Raw genomic sequence first — 21,194 nt, 5'->3', positions numbered from 1 at the left:
TAGTTCGCCCTCCACCCAAAACGCAGTGTTTGCCCGATCAGGCCTGATCGGTCGCCCACACGTGCGTACACCCACGCCCGCCCCACCGCAGTGACAAAAAAAAATTATTTTTTTTGATCGCTGCACATTCACTTTACACGCACTGCGGCGATAAAAAAATCAGTTTTGATATTTTTTATCAACCGCAGCAGCCTCCGGTACTTCGCTAGACAGGCTTGCTTTTTTTTTCTTGGGTAGTCTCAGGGAATACCCCGAAATTTAGTTGCCCACATGTCTAACAGGGGGTATTCTTCTGAAGAGGCCTACAGGCTTCTGACCCAGTCGGATGAGGAGTGGGAACCCTCATCTGATGAATCCAGCGGGTCAGAATACGAACCTGTAGAAAGCAGTGGCTCTCTGACCCAAAGTTCGGACGAGGAGGCTGAGGTCCCTGATAGCACCAGGCGTACCCGGCCCCGTGTCGCTAGACCGCAGGTTGCGCAGGATCCGCTTCAAGAGCAGCAGAGTGGGGCTGGTGCTGTCGGATTACGTGGTGAGGCATACACCAGCAGCCCAGCCCTTCCTGGACCTAGTACCAGCACTGCCGTACAACCTGGTGAAGTAGCGAGCACCAGAAGGGCAGTTGAAGCTGATACGGTGGCACGTGCAGTAGTGACCCCGTCGCAGCCACCGCAAAGACGTGCCCGTAGAGCCCCTAGAATCCCAGAGGTGCTGGCAAACCCTGATTGGCAGTCCCCAACTTCAGCCGCACCCGTAGTTTTCCCTTTCACCGCCCAGTCTGGAGTTCGGGTTGAGACAGCTCAGATCGATTCGGCCCTGGGATTTTTTGAGCTGTTCTTGACTGCGGAGCTTTTAGACTTAGTCGTGGCAGAGACAAACAGGTATGCCACACAATTTATAACCGCTAACCCGGGAAGCTATTATGCCCAGCCTTTCCGGTGGAAACCAGTCCAAGTTTCAGAATTTAAAACTTTTCTGGGCCTCCTCCTCAACATGGGCCTGACAAAAAAGCATGAATTGAGGTCATATTGGTCCACGAACCCGATTCATCACATGCCCATGTTCTCTGCTGCTATGTCCAGGACACGATTTGAGGTCATCCTGCGTTTCCTGCACTTTAGCGACAACACCGCCTCCCGTCCCAGGGGCCACCCTGCTTTTGACCGGCTCCACAAAATTCGGCCCCTCATAGACCATTTCAACCAGAAATTTGCAGATTTGTATACCCCTGAGCAAAACATCTGCATAGACGAGTCCCTAATACATTTTACCGGGCGCCTTGGCTTCAAACAATACATCCCAAGCAAGCGCGCCCGGTATGGGGTCAAATTGTATAAGCTCTGTGAAAGGGCCACAGGCTATACCCACAAATTTCGGGTCTATGAGGGAAAAGATCAGACCCTGGAGCCGGTCGGTTGCCCTAACTACCTGGGGAGCAGTGGGAAGACAGTTTGGGACTTGGTGTCACCCTTATTCGGCAAGGGGTACCATCTTTATGTGGACAATTTCTACACAAGTGTGACCCTCTTTAGGCATTTGTTTCTAGAACGGATTGGCGCCTGTGGTACCGCGCGAACTAGTCGCGCGGGCTTCCCCCAACGGCTCGTTAGCACCCGTCTTGCAAGGGGGCAGAGGGCCGCACTGTGTAACGAAGAACTGCTCGCGGTGAAATGGAGAGACAAGCGTGACGTTTACATGCTCTCCTCCATTCACGCAGACACGACAATACAAATTGAGCGAGCAACCCGTGTCATTGAAAAGCCCCTCTCAGTCCACGACTATAACCTCCACATGGGAGGGGTCGACTTCAATGACCAGATGTTGGCTCCGTATTTAGTTTCCCGACGCACCAGACGCTGGTATAAGAAGGTGTCTGTATATTTAATTCAATTGGCTCTGTACAATAGTTTTGTTCTCTACAGTAAGGCTGGGAGAACTGGATCCTTCCTCAAATTTCAGGAAGAGATCATCGCGAACCTCCTGTATCCAGGAGGTTCCGTGGCCCCATCCACCAGTGTAGTTAGCCGTCTACACGAGCGACACTTCCCCAGTGTCGTTGCTGGTACCTCAAACCGACCGCCACCCCGAAAAAAATGTCGTGTCTGTAGCAGGAGTGGAATAAGGCGTGACACCCGCTATTTCTGTCCTGACTGTCCCGACCACCCTGCCCTATGCTTAGGGGAGTGTTTCCGAAAGTACCACACACAGGTACACCTAGCATAGGGATCACATCTCACCAGGATAGGCACACAGGGCTATTAGGGCCCATTCACTCACAGCTGCTGCAAACGTCTCCTTTCACATGGGACAAAGTGCATAACGCACTTCGCCACATCTTTGGGCGATTTGCGCTTTGCACATTGACCCATGGGGAAGGAGAGGTTTGTTCTATAAAGGTAAAAAAACAAAAAAAAAAACAAAAAAAAAAAAAACAGGTAAGCAAACAGGTTAATGTTTAGTTCCAAAAGTTAAAGTTACATGTTCTGTTCCAAAGTTAATAAAATTATTGCGTTGTGGCCTGTTTTTTTCTTTTTTTTTTTTTTTTGTCTTTTTACCTTCCAGGTGGACCAACCGATTGACTAGCTGCAGCACCGATGTGCATTCTGACAGAAGCATTGCGCTGCTGTCAGATTACACGCAAGTCGGTGTATGCGGCGCTGCAAGATGGGATTTTCTCCTCTGCAGTGACAGATACGTTTGCCGAGGCATACGAGCTGAGGAGGAGGCGGCGTTCCTATGCTTTGGCAAGCACTTTGTATATATATATATATATATATATATATATATATATAAAAAAATCCCGGCAATGATTTATTCATCCACATCGATTGATGCGAATGGAGAAATCTGGTTTGCCAGGGCATACGAGCTAAGTGGGTATGGATGTAGGGCGGAGCTCCTATGTCCTGGCAGACGCCTTTCCCCTCCATTTTTTTTTTTTGGCAGAGATTTTTTCATCCACATTGATCGATGCGAATGAAGAAATCTGTGCCGTTCATTTTTTTCTTTCAGCCCAGAGGCTGAACGGAAAAAAAAATCTCATTACCTGTATGCTCAATATAAGGAGAACAGCAGAAACTCCTAATGCTGGCCATACATGTAATGATTGCGGAGACCCTCAAATGCCAGGGCAGTACAAACACCCCACAACTGACCCCATTTTGGAAAGAAGACACCCCAAGGTATTTGCTGAGGGGCATATTGAGTCCATGAAAGATTGAAATTTTTGTCCTAAGTTAGCGGAAAGTGAGACTTTGTGAGAAAAAACAAAAAAAAATCAATTTCCGCTAACTTATGCGAAAAAAAAAAAATTTCTATGAACTTGCCAGGCCCCTCATTGGATACCTTGGGGTGTCTTCTTTCCAAAGTGGGGTCACATGTGGGGTATTTATACTGCCCTGGCTTTTTAGGGGCCCTAAAGCGTGAGAAGAAGTCTGGGATCCAAATGTCTAAAAATGCCCTCCTAAAAGGAATTTGGGCCCCTTTGCGCATCTAGGCTGCAAAAAAGTGTGACACATCTGGTATCGCCGTACTCAGAAGAAGTTGGGGAATGTGTTTTGGGGTGTCATTTTACATATACCCATGCTGGGTGAGATAAATATCTTGGTCAAATGCCAACTTTGTATAAAAAAATGGGAAAAGTTGTCGTTTGCCAAGATATTTCTCTCACCCAGCATGGGTATATGTAAAATGGCACCCCAAAACACATTCCCCAACTTCTCCTGAGTACGGCGATACCAGATGTGTGACACTTTTTTGATGCCAAGGTGGGCAAAGGGGCGCATATTCCAAAGTGCACCTTTCGGATTTTGCAGGCCATTTTTTACACATTTTGATTGCAAAGTACTTCTCACACATATGGGCCCCTAAATTGCCAGGGCAGTATAACTACGCCACAAGTGACCCCATTTTGGAAAGAAGACACCCCAAGGTATTCCGTGAGGGGCATGGCGAGTTCCTAGAATTTTTTATTTTTTGTCGCAAGTTAGTGGAATATGAGACTTTGTAAGGAAAAAAGAGAAAAAAAAGAAATCATCATTTTCCGCTAACTTGCGACAAAAAATAAAAAATTCTAGGAACTCGCCATGCCCCTCACGGAATACCTTAGGGTGTCTTCTTTCCAAAATGGGGTCACTTGTGGCGTAGTTATACTGCCCTGGCAATTTAGGGGCCCAAATGTGTGAGAAGTACCTTGCAATCAAAATGTGTAAAAAATGCCCTGCAAAATCCGAAAGGTGCACTTTGGAATATGTGCCCCTTTGCCCACCTTGGCAGCAAAAAAGTGTGACACATCTGGTATCGCCGTACTCAGGAGAAGTTGGGGAATGTGTTTTGGGGTGTCATTTTACATATACCCATGCTGGGTGAGAAAAATATCTTGGTCAAATGCCAACTTTGTATAAAAAAATGGGAAAAGTTGTCTTTTGCCAAGATATTTCTCTCACCCAGCATGGGTATATGTAAAATGACACCCCAAAACACATTCCCCAACTTCTCCTGAGTACGGCGATACCACATGTGTGACACTTTTTTGCTGCCAAGGTGGGCAAAGGGGCGCATATTCCAAAGTGCACCTTTCGGATTTCACCGGTCATTTCTTACACATTTTGATTGCAAAGTTCTTCTCACACATTTGGGCCCCTAAATTGCCAGGGCAGTATAACTACCCCACAAGTGACCCCATTTTGGAAAGAAGACACCCCAATGTATTCTGTGAGGGGCATGGTGAGTTCCTAGAATTTTTTATTTTTTGTCGCAAGTTAGTGGAATATGAGACTTTGTAAGAAAAAAAAAAATAATAATAAATCATCATCATTTTCCGCTAACTTGTGACAAAAAATAAAAAGTTCTATGAACTCACTATGCCCATCAGCGAATACCTTAGGGTGTCTACTTTCCGAAATGGGGTCATTTGTGGGGTTTTTCTACTGTTTGGGCATTGTAGAACCTCGGGAAACATGACAGGTGCTCAGAAAATCAGAGCTGTTTCAAAAAGCGGAAATTCACATTTTTGTACCATAGTTTGTAAATGCTATAACTTTTACCCAAACCATTTTTTTTTTTTGCCCAAACATTTTTTTTTTATCAAAGACATGTAGAACTATAAATTTAGCGAAAAATTTATATATGGATGTCGTTTTTTTTGCAAAATGTAACAGCTGAAAGTGAAAAATGTCATTTTTTTGCAAAAAAATCGTTACATTTTGATTAATAACAAAAAAAGTAAAAATGTCAGCAGCAATAAAATACCACCAAATGAAAGCTCCATTAGTGAGAAGAAAAGGAGGTAAAATTCATTTGGGTGGTAAGTTGCATGACCGAGCGATAAACGGTGAAAGGAGTGTAGTGCCGAAGTGTAAAAAGTGGCCTGGTCATGAAGGGGGTTTCACCTAGCGGGGCTGAAGTGGTTAAATAGCATTTTTTTTTCATTAAAAATGTTTGATTAAATAAAAAAACAAAAGCTTTATATTATTTGTATTGTCTGTATCATGCATAAAAACCAGTACACATTATTTATCTAATACAGTGAATGCTGTAAAAATGCTGGCTTACCTCCAAAAAATAAGTGATCAAAAAGTTAGGTGTACCCCATAATCGTACCTATGAATAGTAGAGCTTGACCTACATAAAGAAAGCCCCCAACATCCTTGTTCATGAAAAAAAAAGATTATGGCTCTCAAGGCAAAAAAACTAACAAATAATCCTTTTTTATTATTTAAAAGTAGTAAAACATAAAAAAAATAAAAACTGGTTTGGTACCACCATAACTGTACTAACCCGCAGAATAAAAAACAAAATTAAATACTGCCAAAATTATAAAACTTAGTCAATAAGTTATATGTACCCCAAAATGGTTCCATTGAAAAATGTAAACTATTCTGCAAAAAACAAACCCTCATACAGCTATATCGATGGAAAAATAAAAATCGAATGTTTTTGGAGTGCAACAATGAAAAAAAAATACTGCATCATTAAGACTAAAATAGGCTGTGGCCATAAGGGATTAATGTGGCTTGATGTTTTTTTCTTTTTTTCTTTCAGGGGGATCCTGGTGAACTAGGAATTATTGGAGTTCCCGTAAGTAATAATATTTACAGAATTTACATTCTTATTCCTGTTTATGGCTGTACATTTATAATCTTTTGACTTTTGCAGGGTCCCAGAGGATCTCCTGGAGTTATGGGATTCATTGGCCCAATGGGTCAACCTGGATATCCTGTAAGTGCATTCCAACCAAACGGACAATAAAAGATATTCCAATATAAAACTACTAGATGAGTCGCCTAATTAAAATTTGTAAAAGATTGAAAGTATTATATTCTTGCTTTATTTTCAAATAATATATGAAACAGATATACAGTATGTTGTTTATTAGGCAATGTTTGCCAGAGCGGCACTCTGTTATCGCACTCGGTTATCTTGTCTTGTGTTTGTATACAGCAAAAAGTGCTTCTGACCTATATACCAAAAGCACATCATATATTACTGCTAACTGGATAACTGTTAGTAGAGATGCAATTAATTCAGAAAGTCTTCAGACCCTTTCACGTTTTTCACGTTTTCTTATGATACGGCCGTATGCAAAAATAAAAAAATCACATTTTCCCCCATCAATGAGCATTCAGTACCCCAAAATGAGAAAGTGAAAACAGAGTTTTTGAAATTTCTACTAATTTATTAAAAAGGAAAAACAAGTTTTGCATGGACATAATCCAGACTCTTTACTATTACACATTAAATTTAGGGGCCTACTATTTCTCTTGACCACCTTTGAGATGTTTCTACACCTTTATTGGAGTCCACCTGTGGTAAATTCAGTTGATTGGACATGATTTGGATATATACACACACCTGTCTAAATAAGGTCTCACAGCTGACATTGCATATCAGAGAAAAAAACAATCCATAAGGAGAAAAGAAATGCCTGTAGATCCTAAGGACATAAATGTGTGGAGGCACAGATGTGAAGAAAGGTACAACAAATTTCTGCTGCATTAACAGTTGCCAAGAGTACAGCGGCCTCCTCCATTATTCTTAAAAAGAAAAGGTTTCAAACAATTAGGACTCTTCCTAGAGCTGGCCACCCCACAAATTATTGGGGTAGCAGGGCGTGGGTAAGACAGATGACCAACGACCTATTAGCCAGACTGGCAGGGCTCCAAAGATCCTATGTACAGAAACTTCCAGAAGGTCAACCAACACTGCAGCATTTCACCAATCTGGGCTTTTTAGTAGAGTTACCAGAAAGAAGAAAAAACTGTGATAAACAAGATTCTTTGGTCGTATGAAACCAAGATTTAACTTTTTAGCCTCAATTCAAAGTGTCATGTCTGGAGGAAACCAGGCAGTGCCCAATACCATCCCTACAGTGAAGCTTAGTAGTGGCAGGTAGTGGTAGTGGCATACTGTGGGGATGTTTTTCAGTGGCTGGGAGATTGGTCAGGCTTGAGGGAAAGCAGAATGGAGCAAAGTAAAAAGATATTCCTAATGAAAACCTGATCCAGTGTTCTCTGGACCTCAGACTGAACCAAAGGTTCACCTTCCAAAAAGCCAATGACCTTAAGCACACAGCCAAGACAACACAGTTAAGTGGCCCAGCCCTGACTTGAGCCCAATCAAACATCTCTGGAAAGACCTGAAAATGTCTGTCCACCAACTGTTCTCATCCAACCTGACAGAGCTTGAGAGGATCTGCAGAGAATGACAGAAATGCCCCAAATCTGAGTGGGCAAACCTTGTGGCATTATACCCAAGAAAACTGGAGGCTGCAATTTCTGCCAAAAAGTGCTTTAAATAAGCACCGCGTAAAGGGTCTGAATACTTATGTCAATGCAAGATTTTAGTTTTTTCTTTTCAATAAATTAGCAAAGATTTCTAGCTTATTTTTTTATTGCGGCACTATGGAATATGGAGTGCAGAATGATAGGAAAAAAAGATATTTTTTTAGCGCAAGGCTGCAACAACAAAATGTGAAAAGGTCCGAAGACTTTCCGAATGCACTGTATTAGCAGATATTGTATGTTTAAATTGATTTTCACATATACTTTTATGTGTATTCCTAAATTTAAGATAGTCTACATGAAATTCTCTGTTTATGGATATCTAAGGTAATATGATAAGAGACTGGTCACCATAACAATATCTTATGAAGAGTCATGTATAGAATTCATAGTTATAGCAAATACAGAGCTATGCTTAATACAGAATTATGGTAGAATTCAAATATTGTTCAGTATAACTTACCATTGAATATCTCTACAGGGACCTCCAGGCCCTCCAGGACCACAAGGACCACAAGTAGGTTTCATAAAGATACACTTTACATATATATCTATATAAACACTATAGATTGTATAGTCGGTGGATCGCCTCTTCAGTCGCTGGCACTCTATTTTTCCTTATATAAACACTATAATTAAATTGTTGATGTAGTAGAAATACAGTAAAGATAACTAACAATTTATAACTTAGTACACATCTTAAAAATTCTTGTTCTGGAGGTTATAGAGCATATTGACATTGTTTTAAATAAGTCATAAATTGAAATTACTAAAAGTGGGGTAGCTTTTGTGTTCTATTTTGGTTTACTTTTTGGGTTTTAGCTATATGGGAACTACAGTATGTGTGTGACATAAAAAGATTACAGATTTACTATATTAAAATAAACATAAATGTTAAGGAGCCTCTCTTTCTTCATTATACCTTAATATACATTTTCTTTTTTTATGAAGGGCAGTAAAGGCCTTGGATTTTATGGACCGAAGGGAGAACAGGTAAACAACATTTTCTTATGCAAGAAAATTGGATGTATAAAATTGTTATATAAAATATTACCAATAAGAAATATGAAGTAGTGATTATGTCAAAACAAACTATTTACTGAAAGCAGGTGAGGTCAGAATGTCAAAAATATCCTACATATATAGCAATGAGCCAAAACATTGAAACTACTGACATAGGAATTGAATGACATTGTTTATCTCATGACAATGGCACCTGTCAAAGCAGCTCAAAAAGGTCAGGTTTTGTGGAGTTTTCCTGGTATGCAGTGGTTAGTACCTATCAAAAGTTTGCCAAGGTGAATCGTTGATGGGTTCTTGGGTCTCCAAGACTCATTGGTTCATATGGGAAGCGAAGGCTGAGCTACTGTAGCACAAATTGGTGAAAACGTAATGCTGGACATCTTTAAAGGACTTGTGGAGTCCATGCATTAAAAGATTAGGGCTGTTGGCACAGGAGGGGCTTCACAATAGATTTTAATTTTTGGCTGATTGGGGCACAAGTTAACGATATATATAACATTATAACTAATACTGGAGAACACTGTTTTCTTGTATCCAAATGAGGCCTTGACTGTGATGTATTTGTAGTGTAAATCTTAGCCTATTATAAAGCAATCTAAAAAAATATTGCAGAGAATATCTAATGGTGCTATACTTTTATTTCTAATGTTTCGTTCTTTATTTTATTATTTTTCCTAGAATATTAAGGTTACTCTTTTTCTGTTCATGGTTTTGAGTCTTATTTGAGTCTGTTTATGGTTTTGAGAGGTTGCTGTTACTAAAGACAAGGAGTGCTTATTGATAACCCAACAAAACCTTTCTGAATATGAAAAGAAACATCACTTTTATGAGATTTTTACTTCTTTAAGTTATTCCCACCATATTTATATTTACAGGGTGAACAAGGCAGCCCCGGACCCCCAGGCCTTCCATGCCAGATAACAGTAATCAGATCATCTTTGTTTATGCTTTTATTCCTCTTTTATGATTTCTGTACACTTTTTTCTGCCTGATGTTATAATGAATCTGTTACATTTAATTTTCTTGTTTGAGTTATATGTTTTAAATTTTCCTGTACATGCCCTTATCAAGCTAGCCTATTATCCAGGTCATGGTCTGAAAATCCCATGTGTATTTAATAGATGCCACATTTGCCACGAAAATTGCATTTCAATGGAACTTCCCTTTTGTTTTATTATTTAGCATACATTTCCCAAACCCTAAGTGCCAGGTGCTTTAAAAGTGACTCTAATAGAACACTTACTAGGGGGGAATGAATGTCAGAACTTCGCTGTTGTTGAATGTCTCATGAAATGGGAGCAACAAGAATAAAAGATGCCATGAACTGAAATATGCTTCCTTTAGAAGTGGGAATCAACATTTAGGTTATAATGTAAACCGCATCATTATTATTAATAGTAGTAAAACAATTATATATTTTATGCATAGCAGAAGTCATCTGTGTTATATGAATAGTACAGTATACCATCTTATGTTATAAACATTCTCTTCCATCCCTATGAATTCATGGAAATAAATGGAGAAACATTAAAGGGGTTTTGCAGGAGTTTAATATTGATGAGCTATCCTGAGGATAGGTCATCAGTATCAGATAGGTGGGGGTCTGACACCTGGCACCTCCACAGATCAGCTGTTCCTTCTGCACAGTTTACCGTGCACAGCACCATACATTGTATAGCGGCTATGCTGAATAGGACTGAGCTGTATCTAGGTCATATGATCGAACCTGAGATCACCGTAAAGTGCTCACCAGGGCGATGCAGCCTCTTCAAACGGCTGATTTGTGGGGTGCTGGGTGTTGGACCACCACCAATCAGATATTGATTACCTATGCTAAGGATCAATATTGAACTCTCATAAAATCTCTTTAAAAGGATCAGTACCTCAACATGCCACTGTTATCTTCATGAAACCTTTTCTGAGTAGGAGTAATATTCATAAGAAAGGAAAGCAGCCACAGGAAATATTCCCTGTAACTGCTCATCTGAGACCATAAGCGAAAAAACAGATGCCTTTATACTGCCAATGGAGATAGCCTGTCCTTTCAAAAAGAATAAATGCTGCATAGTTGGCACCTGTATTCTTCTGCTGCCCCTTGGATAGCAGAGCTGCCTTGTCTTACTATTCAATTATTGGTAAAGGGATCTCTTTGGGTAATAGAAGTACCTGAGGGAATGGTTCATAATGCTATTGTGCTACCAGTGTAGATCTGCTAAAGGCACACCTTCCCTTTAATGCAGCATTCATTGAAAAGAGCCCCTAGATCTGTGCCCATCAGTCATTCTGTGTGTGCGCCGAAGGCATGTATTTACCAGCCTTGCATCAGCAGCACATCTGCTGTCATGTGGAACATTTTTTTGTCAGACCTATGTCCATCTGTGCCTTATTTTTTTAAACCTCTTTGTTATCTTAATGGAAAACATGAGAAGCAGTTTTTTCTCACAATCAAAAAAAGTCTCATAATCTCTTACACAAAATTGCCTGTTATGTGATTACTCATTCTGAATTATATATTCGCAAAACAAAACAGAGGGAAATGGGTTCGGACTAGGCCACAGGGGAACAGGTGAATCCCCCAGCGGGCCCCTACTTCTCCACCCCTTGCACAAGTGGCACATGGCACTTTAGACTGACTGCACTATATACTGAAAAGCAGAATATGCATCTCAATCAGTCTATGCATCCACATGAAACCTGGGTGGATTATTTAACAAACTACCCAGTTTATTATTATAGATGAACTAGGTGGCGTAGGAGACTTCTAGGTACAGAGGCAGACCAGCCACTATCCTCTTTTCTCAGGAACCTGCCTTCTCAAAGTTGCTGAAGAGACCCCCCATAATCAATCATCTTGTAGGGTCTTGCTGCTGCCTGCCACTGTGTGAGGATGTGTAACTTGCTCACATGGCTACGAGGGTAATCCTCCAAGGCAGAAGTCAGACAGCAGGATACTGACAGGGTCTCCAGGACAGAAGAGTCTAGGGCACAGGCTAAGCAGTATGCTAGAAGTGAAAGAAATGTGTGTTGATGCAATTTTAGGGATTTGCGGATGGAGATCGGGTAATACTTGCATGTAGCTGTACATTGGGCAACCAGAATGAATTTCACTGGTGGGCCCTAGGCACCTCAGTCTGACATTGGAGGCAAACAACACTATGTTTTCCTGTTTCTATAGGGTGAGCCACGAGATCTAGGACCCACAGGTGCACCATGCCATGAAGAGTTGGTCGAGCCATCTGATATATCCTTAATAGATTATCTGGTAAGAACCTAATTTAATTTCAAATTGCATTGGTACTTTAAAATTTAACCTAGTAGGTCATTGAATTATGGATGTGGTACTGGCTTAGCTATAATCCTAAATTATGTCTCAATCCTAAATGTCTCTGGTGGTGTTAGATGCTCAGCTTTTGTTTATTTTTGAAAAGATAGCTAATTTGCATATGATCTACAGATGATCTACACACGATATGCTTTGACTACTGCCAAAACAGCCTTTCCTCTAATCTGTTGTCAGGGTACAGCCAGTGCAGATTGTATCACATTGCCATTTAAGCTGCGGGGGTATTCCACAGTTTTTTCACAGTTCATAGCTAATGACCATGTGGTTTTGTGGGTTACCATTGAACAGTAAAAACACAATAAACATTGAATAAGCAATCAGTTTGGTTTGAATACCTCTGTGCCATGTCTCAGCTGCTTCACAGTGGCGCTGTATAGCTGTACTCTCAGTCCTGTGCTAAACACTGCTGAACATCTGACTTCTTTGATACAAACTGTTAAAGTAGAAATAAACTCACGTGGATATATGGAACAGATTTTTATTGCAAAAACACCACAAATCTGTTGTATGTGAATATACCATAGAGTTTTTAAGCATCAGTAGGTAGAAGTAGAGCGGGCATATGTAAATATGGTTTCCTAGTTTCCTATAAATCCCAATGTAATATATAGCTTGTCAGTTCAAGAGACCAGACTGTAGATGTGCAAAATTGACAAGAGGGACACATATGCATTTGCTCTCACATATTTCCTTAATAAATGTCTCCTCTTAATGCTTTATAGGGAGAAACCGGTGAGAAAGGGGAAAAAGGAAATCCTGGATTAAAAGTAAGAATTTTGGGGGTCATTTATGAATATATATATACGCCAATTTGCAGCTGTATCTGCGACTTCTTCCCCTTCCAAGTCACGTTGGCTTTTTTTTTTTTTTTAAAGGGGTGTGCCTTGGGGGCGGTCTGGTGGTCTGGAAGGGGGCGGCCTGGCCGGCCTTTCTCGTTTATCATTTTCTATGCCTGTTTTAGGCATAGAAAATTATCTAAATCTACACCAGCAAGGGAGCTGACATAGATTAAGGCCAGAGGTGGATGCATCTATGTTATGTACAAGCCGGCACCTCTACATAAGTTAGACGCATCAAGCACCAGCGCAGGTGTATTAAGACTGACGTCTAAAACTCCGGTCTTAATAAAGGAAGACTTTTTTTTTTTTTTACGAATGAATATTTGAACTGTTGTCTTTTTTTATGCTGTTAACTACTTTTCTCAAGCAAACATATTTATAATTTAAATGAATTATGTAATCCATTTACAAAGGGATTCATCAAATTATAACTTTGCTGGGGAAAAAAGGTGCTTGTAAACAGTTTTATATTTCACTTTTAACCTCCACAATTACAGCTACCGGTGTTGGCCAGGAGTTTAGTAAATTGAACTAACTGCAGAAAGTATATGAAGTAGAACAAACCTTACTCTGAATCCCCTACACCAGCACTGATGATCTGGAGGTCACCACTGGTCTTTATTTTATTGTCAAAGAGCGATGACATGCAGTACAAGATGGCATTCTAACATGATGTACATCCATGTGACACTGGATTTAGCAGTGATGGTTGCATGCATGGAGCATGACCACTGAAGCCAGTCATTGGCTGCAGAGTTTGCACGATTGCATGGCACGTCATCTCTAGCAAAATAAACAAGAGCCATCATCAACCAGCGCCGAAGTTACAGTATCTTTAACCAGTAATGTTTGTTTTTTATAAAAAAAAATTAAATATATATATTTTTTTATTTATTTTTTACAAAATACATACCAATCATTATTAAATCTGATCAACAGCATTGATATAGCTATCTCTTATTATTCCTCTTCCCTACCACAAACCCTTTCCCAGGTGTCAGTCCAGACCTCCTCCTTCATTCATATCAACCATATAGCTAACTCATCTATTATTCAGATTACTATTAACCATCTTTAACCCACTGAATCAAACACCTTCTCAACATAAAGACCCCATCAAGCATTCAGTCTCCATAGATCTAGACCGTGAGCTTGTGTTGTATTCAGTTTTTCAAGAAGCATCAGCTTCCACAAACATTGGCAATATTTGTCATTATAATTCAACCTATTGTTTAAAAATACACTTTTAGCTACTAATAGAACTAAATGAACAATCTCAGTACAGATGACCGAATTTTTCAAAAATTCAATTCGGACAGTTCGACAAATTTTTTGAAAAAATTTGGTTCAATCCAAATTTATTCGCTGCGAATCACGTTAAAAAACAGCTTTTTCCTGACTGCAGAGAGCCTTTATAGTGGTGTAGAACATAGGGGGCCAGATTTATCATTAGCTGAAGTCAGAATAATGGAGTGAAAAAGTCGCAAAAAAATGCGCAAACGCTAAAACTGCGCACAAATTTGCAACTTTTTTCTGCTCTGCACTATGCTCGCCAGTTTTCTGAAAGTGGGCGTGTTTTCTTATGTAAATAAATCTCTAGACAGATTTACTATTGGGACTATTTAAAAAGTCGCAAAAAAGTCGCAATTTCACTCCAGTGAGGACCATGCTTATCTTATGAGACTTTTTAATAGAACATTTTTTCGACTTTTGCAAAGCTGCTTACTGACGGATAAACTGCTACCGTCAAACCACATTTATTACAGTCTTTAAGTGCCGATTATAAATCTGACTTGGCTAAAACTGACTTTAGCCATATGTGAAAGTGGAGTGAGCTGTCAGAGTAATGATAAATCTGGCCCAGGGAGTCTGCTCTGGTAGTAAAATAATACTGTGAGTCAGTATGACATTCAGATGACAGGCGTCGCTCTTAGAATCACTGCACACTTCACTTATTTGGGCAGTCACGGGGCCAAAACTGACCAAATAACTCAAGTATGAACTCAGCCTTACTGGTCTATGTTAGTGCTAAGAAGAAGTATACTCCTTTTACACTATCGTCAGCTGATTCCACATAGATGTCTACAGAACCTGTTCTATTAAACACTTATACAAGTAGAGCCCCCCAACAGAGTGGAGAGGGTGTCAGCAGTAAGTTTGTGTTGACGTCACTGATTATTTTGCCCTTCCTCCTATCCGTCAGAACAATAACCCCCAAAAAACGGATCCTGTCTGTTGAGCATCCGCCTTCACTCGGTCAGCATTTGGTCAGTAATCCATCAGTATTGCTAATGCAAAAAAAAAACAGGAGTATATCCAAAACAGAGATGACACGTGAATGGAATATTTCCATGTCTTCTGTGTTTTGTACCCACTCCTGCTTTTGGCTATCAAATCACAAGCCGATTCTGATGGGACCATACAGGCCTACAGCTGCTACACAGACAGGATCTGTTGTGCGTCTAATTTTTCCTTCCTTCTGACAGATCAAAAGAAGGGTCAAAGCCAGGCCAAAAGGAAAACTAGTGGCCTAGTCATGAAGTGGGGAGGGTAGGAACAGCATGAGAAGTCCACAGAGTGTCCCTATGACATAGTGGTGAGGTGGCAGCAGCATAAGGAGGACACTGAGTGGCAAATTAACATAGTGTGGAGGTGGCAGCAGCATGGGGAGACCACAGAGTGGCAAGGTAACATAGTGTGGAGGTGGCAGCAGCATGAGGAGACCACAGAGTGGCAAGGTGACATAGTGTGGAGGTGGCAGCAGTATGAGGAGACCACATAGTGGCAAGTTGACATAGTGTGGAGGTGGCAGCAGCATGAGGAGTCCACAGAGTGGCAAGGTGACATAGTCTGGAGGTGGCAGCAGCATCAGGAGACCACAGAGTGACCCGGTGACAGAGTGGGGAGGTGGGTGGCAATACCAGAACCAACTGAAGATGGTGGGTGAAAAAACGAGCACTTGGCATCAGATGTGTGGCATCAGGCGGGTGGCAGCATCAGAATAGTAGCTGAGGCAGGAAGTCAGAAGAAACCAGTCCCTTTTGTTAAAGTGTTGGTGTGGCACCATGGATGATCTAGTCTCAGGCGTTGGTGGGTGGAAATCCTGGCTGATCCACGCCTGATTCATCTTGACAAAGTTGATAAAAAAATGGCTGCACAACATTTCACATAAAAACAATAGAGCTGAGAAATGGGGATCATTCTAAATTAAAGTAGTATTATACCTACTATAAATGGAAAAATAGAAGCTCTTTGCGCACATTTTTGATCAAACATGTGTCGGACTCATCTACCAGGCATTAAGGTGGTTTCCGCAGATGGGTACCTAACACTAATATACGGACTCTCTTGGACTTACCTAAGCCTAAACTTCAGGGCAGTGTAGGAACCAGCTACATTTATACTCTGCTCAGAAGCCCCAGGCAGATGGGCATTGCTCAGTCTAAAAGAGATGTTACCCTCAATATATACTACAAGAAAATTTAGACTAGCACATTCATATACATAGTCACAGGCACATATCCATCAAGCATACATAGTTGACAAAAAAATGGCTGCACAACATTTCACATACAAACAATAGAGCTGAGAAATGGGAATCATTCTAAATTAAAGTGGTATTATACTTACTATAAATGGAAAAATAGAAGCTCTTTGCGAAAATTTTTGATTAAACGTGTGTCGGGCCCATCTACCAGGCGTCAAGGTTGCTTCCGCCGATGGGTGCCTAACACTAATATACCGCTTCTCTTGGACTTACCTAAAACTACATTTTCAGGGCAGTGTAGGAACCAGCTACAGCCAGTGGCGTAGCTAGAAATGACTGGGAACCCACAGCATATTTTTGAATGGGGCCCCCCTCCCCCAGTAATTTTTTCGCAACCCCTTCCATTCATACCTCCCCATCCTGTGGCTAGTAAATATCTCTCTCTCAGACCAGGGCTGGCAGCTGAGGGGGCCCTGACAAAATATTTTAGTCCTCCTCCTCCTGGATGGGCCCCTTCGGGGTCAGGGCCCCAGAGCAGCCACTTCCCCTGCTTCCCCTATAGTTACGCCCCTGGCTACAGCTATACTCTGCTCAGAAGCCCCAGGCAAATGGGCATTGCTCAGTCTAAAAGAGGCGCTACCCTCAATATATAATACAAGAAAATTTAGACTAGCACATTCATATACATAGTCACAGGTGCATATCCATCAAGCAAACATGGTTGATAAAAAAAATGGCTGCACAACATTTCACATACAAACAATAGAGCTGAGAAATGGGGATCATTTTAAATTAAATTGGTATTATACCTACTATAAATGGAAAAATAGAAGCTCTTTGCGCACATTTTTGATCAAAGGTGTGTCACCTTGAAGCATGGTAGATGGGCCCGACACACCTTTGATCAAAAATGTGCGCAAAGAGCTTCTATTTTCCATTTATAGTAGGTATAATACCACTTTAATTTAGAATGATCCCCATTTCTTAGCTCTATTGTTTGTATGTGAAATGTTGTGCAGCCATTTCTTTTATCAACCATGTTTGCTTGATGGATATGCACCTGTGACTATGTATATAAATGTGCTACTCTAAATTTTCTTGTAGTCATCTTGACAAAGGTCAGTCTCTCCACATTTTGGGTGGACAGGCGAGTTCTTCTTGCGGTAACTATGGCCTCAGCCACACTAAATACCCGCTCTGATGCCACACTACTGACTGGGCAGGACAGCTTTTCTAGGGCAAACTCAGCCAGTTGCAGCCATAAATCCAGTTTGGCTGCCCAGTAGTCCAGCGGATCTTCAATGGCGACTGGCAGTGTGCATTCCAAGTATGCAACCACCTGCTGGTTCAGGTTCTGCTCTATGTCTAGCTGCTGGTGAGTAGTTTCTTCACAATGCGCTCATCAGCGACTCTAGACTCAAGTTGCTACTGATGGAGCTGGAACTGCACCTACCCCCCCCCCCCCCCCACCCTGCCACAGCAGCCATGGCAGAGGAACATGAGCGCAGAGGGCCCCCCTGGTCAGACCTGCGAGAGGATGGATGATGGCGCAGATAGGCAGCGTCTAACTGACTACATAGGATGCATTTTTGACCGGTAGCGAGGGTCCAACAAGGTGGAGAGACAGAAGTCATCCCTCTGCCGAATGGTGAGAATTCGGCTGTCACTACGCAAGCAAGTGAGCATGCATCAGGCCATTTGTGCAAGTGACTCGGAGGGACTCCCTGCCTCCATCTCCACTGCATACTGCAGTCTGGTTCCTCTGCCTCCTCTTCCTCATCGCCCTGTAGCTCCTCTGGCTGCTCCTCCTCTCCTGTGTATAAAAGCCCCCCATTTAGCTACACATTGCTTGTGCTCTAATGTCCTCCTCCTCCCCTAGTTCAGCCCCCACAGGGCTCATGTGGCCGTGAGATCTAGGTGCCACGTTTCCAGTCCCCTGACCAGCCAAATTTACCAGCATCTGTTCCAGGACATGAAGCAGTGGAATTACATAGTTCATCCTGTAGTCCTGGCGACTGACAAATAACGTGCCCTCCTCAAAGGGCCTGAGCAAACGGCAGGTGTCACGCATGAGCTGCCACTGGCTGTCATCGAAGTTACACAGGGGAGAACTCCTGTGTGCTTGGATCATCAAGAATCATTTATGGTCTTTCTCTGTTTGTATAGTCGGTCCAAAATATGGAGGGTGGAATTCCAACGGGTTGAAATGTTGAATATCAGCCTATGTTGGGGGATGCCGTTCTGCCGCTGCAGCTAAAGGAGGGTGTGCTTTGCGGTGTACGAGTGGCTGAAGCGCATGCAAAGTTTCCTGGCCATTTTTAGGATGTTTTGCAGATGGGTGGAAGGAACTGCTTGACAACCAGATTGATGGCATGACTCAACCCTCCTTCACGCAGCGCCGACACCATGTTCTTTCCGGTGTCGGACACCATGGTTCTGATTTTGAGTTGTTGCGGAGAAAGACAGGATTCGATTTCTTGATGAAGGACACAGAGCAGTTCCTCCCCTGTGTGACTCCATTTGCCCAGGCAAACGAGGTGCAGAACAGCGTGACACCGCCTTGCCCTGTGAATTGTCCCTGCAGTGGAGGCTGAGGACATGCTGGAGAATGAGGAGGCAGAGGTGGATATTGTCGCAGGACCATCGGCGTGAGAACGTGGGGACGGAAGCGGCATCACCTGGCCAAGTTGATGGCGTAGAGCTGAGCCCACAGAATACAATACTTCTCTGGCTGAGGGAACAGAAAAGGACAGAGGCAGGTTGAGGACAGATGAGAGCACAGGGCCTGCTCCCGGGCCATGCCAATTAAGGGTTGTGTCTGACGAACCCACTGACTCTTGGCTGGGGGTGTCTGATGTCACTTGTGACGAAATCGAAGATCGAGTCAACCATTCAAGATAGGCTGGGTTGCTGTTCAAGACACGACCACTAGCTGACACTGGAAGCTCAGGCCTCTCGAAGTGACCCCTGCTGCCACGGCCCCTTACTGTGCTGCGACCTCTGCCTGCGCCAGAAACATTTAGGCCTCTGCCACTCCCCTGTGCGGGGCCTGACACTTCTCTGTCTGACATACTGTTAGATCAAATAAATAAATAAAAAGGAAATTAAAACACCCCAAAAAAGTCTGTAATTTTCTCACTTCACCACACAACAGCTAATAAGCCCTTTTTTCCCACTAATACACACAAAAAAGGACTTTAGAGCATATACACTGTAACTGCACCGCTAAACAGAAAATATATTTATCTTTTGCCACTAATACACAACAAAAAGGTCTTTAGAACATATAAAACCAAATCACAAAAAAAGAGAGGAATGCTAAAAAGGAACAAAACAATCAATGTAGGAATAGGTAAGTAAGACCCTTTTATTAATTCACACTAAGTGATGTAACACATAAGTTCACTTTAAGTTGGATTGCTATTTTATTTTATCGAGGCAGCAGTAGTGTAATAGAGCTGGTAAGTGGGGTTAAGCAGCTCATCTGGTTCTAGTATGAGCTCAAATGTCCCAAAACCGCAATAAAATATGACTTTACAGTGCTATATCTTTTTTTTCCATAAATCGGACAACCCCTTTAACCCATCAGATACCTCACTAGGTTTTACTTTGGATCCAAGAAGTTATAACCACTTAACTGCAGATGCCAAAATCGTATCTGTTGACAGACTGGGAGACGGCAAAAAAAAAATTATCACAAGATGACACCGAAAAATGTCCCCTGTTTATCTGTCACCAAACTATTTAGGCACAGTAACACCTAGTTATGAAAGAAATTGTGTGCAACAGATATAATGCCCTCTGTAACAATCAGTGGATCCACTGTGCCATGTGGCCAAGCTCCTCTAAGGGTGTTGTCTAAGTGAACTCCTCATTCTTTACAATACCCCAGGTGGTACCGGTGCTAGACAAAAGAGGTGCAGGTGTGGTCAGCAGGCCGAGCCGTAACCAGAAGAGACAGTGCAGTACCAAAGGATGAGACAGAGGAGCATGTACAGATCAGGACACAGGAACGCTGAAACGTGAGAAAGCAGACCTTTGCGGTTCTCACAGTAGCTCTGCAGAGTTCTTCAGCTTTTCCTAGGCTTTGTGACATCACGTTCATTGGTCACATGGCCTAGGCGCAGCTGAGCCCCATTGAAGTGAAATGAGCTGACCTGCAATACCAAGCACAGCCACTATACAGTGTACGGCCCTGTGCTTGGTTTGCTGAGAGAAGGCTGTGGCGCTACTGCTATTGCCGGAACCTTCTCAAACAACTGATCGGCAGGGGTCCCGGGTGTTGTAATATTTTATCTCTCTCAGCTGAGATTCTGTTCACATTCCAAGTAAATATAGAAAGTTTTGTGATGTTACTGAAAAATCTAGGTAACTATGACTGAACACTGATACCCCCTTCTCCTAAGATCAGCCACAAATAAACCTAGAAAATACAAATGAATACTATATATTTTCATGTTTGACTTGCTCTTTTCCTGGATCAGACATGTAAAGTCCATAACACCACCCCCCCCCCCCCTTCTTATATAATCCAGTCTTAATGAGACCACAAGCCCAAACGGCACAACCCTTTTGTGACCAACCCACATAAATCGCAAACTTATAATAGCCTCCTATGCATACAACTCCAAATCCAATCCTCTCCAAATTAACCTGTGTAAGTAAGTATCATTTTTACTAACAATATACATTTTAAAGCCCAACATGGATTAAATTTAATC

At 42.0% G+C, this 21,194-nt stretch overlaps 1 protein-coding gene across 1 annotated transcript in view; it reads left to right on the top strand.

The window, feature by feature from the left end:
* The window catches only part of COL4A2 (collagen type IV alpha 2 chain), a 257,233-nt gene that overhangs the window by 143,955 nt on the left and 92,084 nt on the right, over positions 1-21,194 (top strand). Inside the window, 7 exon segments of the mRNA XM_044284160.1 lie at positions 6,043-6,078; positions 6,157-6,219; positions 8,263-8,298; positions 8,733-8,774; positions 9,680-9,727; positions 11,980-12,066; positions 12,870-12,914. Of these exon segments, the coding sequence (XP_044140095.1) occupies positions 6,043-6,078; positions 6,157-6,219; positions 8,263-8,298; positions 8,733-8,774; positions 9,680-9,727; positions 11,980-12,066; positions 12,870-12,914 (357 nt within the window).

This window comes from Bufo gargarizans, chromosome 3 (assembly GCF_014858855.1).
Source record: "Bufo gargarizans isolate SCDJY-AF-19 chromosome 3, ASM1485885v1, whole genome shotgun sequence".
NCBI classification, from domain to species: domain Eukaryota; kingdom Metazoa; phylum Chordata; class Amphibia; order Anura; family Bufonidae; genus Bufo; species Bufo gargarizans.
The sequence above is the reverse complement of the archived record's forward strand: the minus strand, read 5'-3'. Positions and strand labels throughout refer to the sequence as shown.